This window comes from Vigna umbellata, chromosome 3, assembly GCF_029865625.1.
Source record: "Vigna umbellata cultivar VRB3 chromosome 3, Vumbellata_1.0, whole genome shotgun sequence".
Taxonomy (NCBI): domain Eukaryota; kingdom Viridiplantae; phylum Streptophyta; class Magnoliopsida; order Fabales; family Fabaceae; genus Vigna; species Vigna umbellata.
In genome coordinates this window covers 27,494,534-27,500,533 of record NC_142167.1, presented here as the reverse complement: position 1 = coordinate 27,500,533, position 6,000 = coordinate 27,494,534, and the positions used below count along the sequence as shown (strand labels likewise).

At 29.9% G+C, this 6,000-nt stretch overlaps 1 protein-coding gene across 1 annotated transcript; it reads left to right on the top strand.

Moving 5' to 3' along the window:
* Positions 1-2,074: 2,074 nt before the first annotated feature.
* On the top strand, positions 2,075-5,222 carry LOC124846790 (jasmonate-induced oxygenase 2-like). The gene is made up of 3 exons (XM_047324140.2): positions 2,075-2,763; positions 4,354-4,687; positions 4,788-5,222. Exons 1-3 carry the CDS (start codon positions 2,234-2,236, stop codon positions 5,043-5,045), a joined length of 1,122 nt encoding a protein of 373 aa, XP_047180096.1. The 5' UTR covers positions 2,075-2,233; the 3' UTR covers positions 5,046-5,222.
* The last annotated feature ends 778 nt before the right edge of the window (positions 5,223-6,000 follow it).

The following is a 6,000-nucleotide window of genomic DNA, read 5'->3' as shown; positions in this document are numbered from 1 at the left end:
TTTTCAATAACATTGAAAAAAAATAGTTAATTTGAAAGGTTTATAGAAAAATGAAAGACATTGATATTTGATTTTCTCTATTAGAAAAATTAACAACTAGTAAAAGTAATTACATGAGAAATTACATTGATTAAACATAGAATTAAATTACAATATATAATAATGACAAATTTCATCCTACTGAACCAATTTTATAAAATAATTTAAATTTAAACATAAACCTTAATACAATAACACATTTAAAATAAAATTAGACTGAATAATATTATTTTGTTTCTATGAACAATTATATAGTACAATTTTTGACTTATTAGGACGTGTCGAAATTTATTAGAAACAATAGTTAGGTGGCAACACACAAACATAAACTTTGTTTTGGTTTAATTAGAATAAAAAAGCGGTAGCTCCACGATATCTTAAAAAGTACAGAATAGACCAAAACTTTTATATTTATGTTTTATGCTAAATGCCGTCATGTTATTTTCTATCCCGATGTAGCATGTTTTCCATATGTTGTTAGACACAAAACTAATACACATAAGATATTCTTATTTTTTACTTTTTCAGAAAGCATACTTATTTTCTTTTATTCGACAACTGATATTGATATTCATTTAATACATATTATAAGAGAAAAATAATTATAAAAATATAAATTATTATATTTATTAAAAAATTAAAAAATAGTATAAATAATGTAAAAAAGATTTATGTAATCAAATTATTATTATTATTTGGTTGTATATGGTTGGGGTGCACCAATTTCAAGTCAGTGCACAGTTTTTTCCAAGCAGTTTCCAAATTTTCAATACAATAATTAAATAACCTGTTTAGTAAAAGAAAAAAAATACGTATGAAATAAGATAGGACATATATATATATATATATATATATATATATATATATATATATATATATATATATATATATATATATATATATATATATATATATATATATATATATATATATATATTAAATATAATTTATATTTCGAAATTTAAGCACAAAATCAGACTTGATTTCTTTTTTAAATTTTGATATTTTTTTTCTTAAAAATAAGAATATAATTCTATTAATCTAATTGATATTAACTTTTTTAATGATAAAATCCAAGTATGTTAAAAGCTAATTTGAAATAATTCAAATAACAAACTAAAACCTTGTTTGATATATAAAAAAATTTAAATAATTAAATTAAAAGAATTGCATGAATAAATTTTTATATTAATTTGAGATTACTCTTCTTTACTTTTGTTTTCTTTAAAATTAAAAAAGTTTACAATTTTTTTTCCAAATGAATGGATAAATAAATATAAGTATGTTATTTACTTTATATTTTTAATATATCCAAAGTATGATAATACATTTTTACATTTAACACACAATATAAAAGTAAAATGTAGTGTTTTGAAAATGGGTCATTTGGTGCACCATAAGTTGGTCAATTAGTGAATGAATTTAATCCGACTTTTTATTAGTGAATAAAAAAATTTGAACCTGATCTGACTAGTTGATAGATTACACATATTGGTTCACTGACTTAATTACAAATTATTTTTTAATTTCAAAAAATTAAAAAAAAAATTCTAATTCAAATCTAAATAAATTTAAATTCAGAGTAATATTAAATTTAAAAAATAATTCAAAATTAAAATATATATATATATATATATATATATATATATATATATAATACAATCGAAATATAATTTAAAATCATTTTAAACTGCAAATATAATTCACAAACAAGAAAAAGAAATTAGGTAAATTGACGAATCAACTTAGTTTATCACGCGTTTAATTTGGGTGAGTCGAATTTTGAATGAGTCAAACTCAAAATTAACTCGTATCAAAATTTTAATTTTTTTTTTCAATTAAACTAGCTGAATCCGTGATGGATAGACTTACCTAACCAATTCTAACCTATTTTGAAATATTATAAAGAAATAAATTTTTATAGTTTTTAATAAAAAAAATTAAAAATTAAAAAACTAATATCAAAATGTAAAGACATAAGGGTGAGAAAAAGAAGAACAGAGGCAACTCAATTTCATCACGGCGCCGAAATTATGCATATGGCATCTAATGCTCTGTTATCTATATATAGGCTTCTCGTAGTTGCTCTCAACCACACTACAACATAAGCTAAAAGCAAAAACACACTCAAAGGCACTTCTCAAAATTTTCTCCAATCCCTCTTAGTTTTTGTGCTTTCCTAGTTTCCAGAAACATGCTGAGTTGCCAAGCATGGCCAGAACCAGTGGTTCGAGTCCAAGCCTTAGCAGAAAGTGGCCTCAGCTCTATCCCTTCCCGTTACATTAAGCCACTCTCCCAAAGACCCTCCAACAACACTCTTCCCTCTCCTCAAACTCATCACCAACATGCTCAATACCATGATCATGCCAACATCCCTGTCATTGATCTTGAGCAACTCTCTTCGAAGAATGAGAGTGTTCGAAAAGAGGGGCTGAAGAAGATGGCTGAGGCTTGCAGTGAGTGGGGTTTCTTTCAGGTGGTGAACCATGGAGTTAGCCATGAGTTGATGAAGAATTCTAGGGAGCTGTGGCGTGAATTCTTCAACCAGCCTCTTGAGGTGAAGGAGGAGCATGCAAACTCCCCCACCACTTATGAGGGCTATGGAAGTCGCTTGGGAGTGCAGAAGGGAGCCTCCTTGGATTGGAGTGACTACTTCTTCCTTCATTACATGCCTCCCTCTGTCAGAAACCAAGCTAAATGGCCTGCATTTCCATCATCCTTGAGGTATCATTATCTTCTGTCTATTCTACTTTTTACAAGTCCCACATCCATTACATAGATAAATTATTTCTTTGTCTCTTTCTTATAAAGTAAAAACACACTTAAAATGTTTTATTATCTCTGTCTTTTGACCAGAGAGATAGAAAAAGAAAGAACAACATACTTGTATATGTTGTTTGGTGAAAAAGAAATATATACTATAGATTTACTTCATTAATTGATAGTAACTTAAGTATAATTAGTAGAAGCACTGAAATGATTTTGACACATGCAAACTACGAATCATGTTAAAGATGTACTTATTATATTTTATGTATGTTTGTCTACTTAAAAATAACCCAGAGAAAGCTCATTGTCAAATTAACCCAGACATTATATAGTGACTTGAACTTATAGGTAGCAAGTGATAGGTTGCTTGTTCAAACATCCTAGGCCCAAATTAAGAATTAAAGTATGTGGGTACATATATTCCCTTGCTATCATGACTCTTTTTTTCTTTTCTGTTTCCAAGTTATAATGTTGCTATTTGTTTGGTATGATGCGACGTGGTACTTATATTTGCTTAATGTTAGTTGCTAAATGAAGGTGTACCCAACTAATTAAAGTGGTGTTGTTTTCATTGTGTATATTAAGGTCTCATGGGAGGTTGTGAAGAAGGTACTTTGTAGGCAAAAATAAAAGTGGGATAGTGAAATTAAAATCTGTCAATCTGGACAGAGCCGTGTTAGACATGAGTGAATCTCAACTTTAATAATTTTTTTTTATCTAGTGGAAATTGAACATATTAATTTGAAGTAAAGTTTTGTTTTTTATAGAGGGTAGAGTTTTTTGACAAATTCAGCATGGGTGGTGCGGTTTTTTCCAGGGTATAGAAATATGATTAACGTATAATTGTTAAACACCTTTTTGCAAAGTAAACACGTAGTACACTTGGCCTTTGCATGTAAAACGTGTGGCAAAGGCATATCTCTGCAGTTTATAAAATTTATAAAAGAAGATTGAAAAAATGGGGATAGATAATTGTCGGAAAGCGGTGGCACAGTGTGTATCAGAATGCACCGATTAAAGACATTGAAGATTCACGGGTGCGGTGTAAATTGGATGGACCAGACCAAAACTCTAATTGGCTACCATTTCGGTCTGATGGCTCTATCTGATAAATAACTCCACATTTAAAATATGACCTACCCATTTCAACTTGTGTGAAATGATTCATCAAACTGTCTTTATCTCTGCATTTTTTATACACAACACATCATTCAAAAAGAGAATATTTTATCACCACAAGTGTGTTCTCTCTGCAAAGTGTGTAAGGACCTGGTGTATTCAATTGTGCTTTTTCTTTCTTCTTTTGTTGGTTGCACAGAGAGCTCAGTAACATTATTTTCTTCTCTTGGAGCTAACTCACGAGAAGCATAGTACATATTTTAGACAGGTTAATTGGTACATAATCAGAAAACAAATATTCTTGGTTAAGTGGTATATGTAGGACCATTTCCTTAGATGTGATTATATTATTGATGTTGTCAGTTTGTGAGGTCATGAAAAGAATGACTTATTTGAGACAGTCTAATTATGTTTGTGTGGTGATAGGAAAGTGATCGGTGAATATGGAGAAGGAGTGGTTAAGCTGGGAGGAAGAATACTGGAAATGATATCGATAAACCTTGGTTTGAAAGAGGATTTCATGATTAATGCATTTGGGGGTGAAAGTGAGGTTGGAGCATGTTTAAGGGTGAATTTCTATCCAAAGTGCCCTCAACCTGACCTCACTTTAGGACTCTCCCCTCACTCAGACCCTGGTGGCATGACCATTCTCCTCCCTGATGATTTTGTTTCTGGCCTTCAAGTTCGCAAAGGGGACCAATGGATCACTGTTAAGCCTGTCCCAAATGCCTTCATCATCAACATCGGTGACCAAATTCAGGTCCTAACCTTCCCCACACTCTTCAAACCTTTTACCAGTAAAGCTGTTATTTCATGAAGAAATGGTATTAACGAATGTTGAATGGCATGTTTGATTTCAGGTGCTGAGCAATGCAATTTACAAGAGTGTAGAACACAGGGTGATTGTGAACTCAAACCAAGATCGTGTGTCTTTGGCCATGTTCTATAACCCAAGGAGTGATTTACTGATTCAACCAGCCAAAGAGCTTGTGACAGAGGAGAGACCAGCCTTGTACTCACCAATGACGTATGATGAATATAGACTTTACATTAGGCTAAATGGAACATGTGGGAAGGCCCAAGTTGAATCACTCACTTCCAAATCCTCCTTACAGTAAAATATTTACTGTGTTTTGCTCTCACTTTTCCAACTTAATTTTCCATGTTCAAGACCTTGTTTTATGAAGTTAATAGTTGTAACTTTTTACTTGTTAATGTAATATCTTGTTCTTGTTAAGTTTATCGAAACATGGTATGGTTGTTTTGAATTTATGTATTTTGATAATTTAGAATGATGTGAGATGACAGAGTGTTAGATGGTAGATAGATAAAGATGTGTGATGTTATAATTTAGGGGTGCAAGAGTTGAAAAATAGAAGAAGAGGTTGAATTGAAAGTGAAAGGTTGCCTTGGTGAAATGGGGAAAGAATTGAATAATGGAAAGTGAAATGGTGTGGGCAGTGGAATGGTGAGTATTATGGCTCATAAGAAAGGAAAAAGATAGCACCTTTGATGGATGGGACATTATTTTCAAACTTCCGTCTAGTTTCCATTTATGCACGTTTCAACTAAGAAACCTTATTATAAACATTATATATTATTATTAGTTTAGACACGTTGCAAATACCCCTCCAACCATCAATAATCTCACATTTTTAAAATAATACTTGGAGCTTTCAACTTTCTAATTCAATTGCTCTTAGGATGCCAACCGGCTCCCTACGTTACCCGCTACCAACCTCTTCTACACAATTGCTTTTATTATTATGTTTCATAGGTATTTATCAATATTTGTATCATTTTAAATAAACATATTTTAAAACAAGTTTTTTAAATATAAATTTAGATAAAAGTTAATTTTAAAGTACCACTTAAATTAAATTTCATATTCAAATGTTAATATAAATAAATTTGGTCTTTTTAAAACATCAATCTAAATGATTTATACAAAAATATAAATTTTAAAATTTAATATTTTAAAGAATAATTTTAGTTTTATATGTGTAAATAAAAATTACAAATATTTCAACTGAATTCTAAGTAATTCTCTAATTATTAAAATTTCTTTAACTA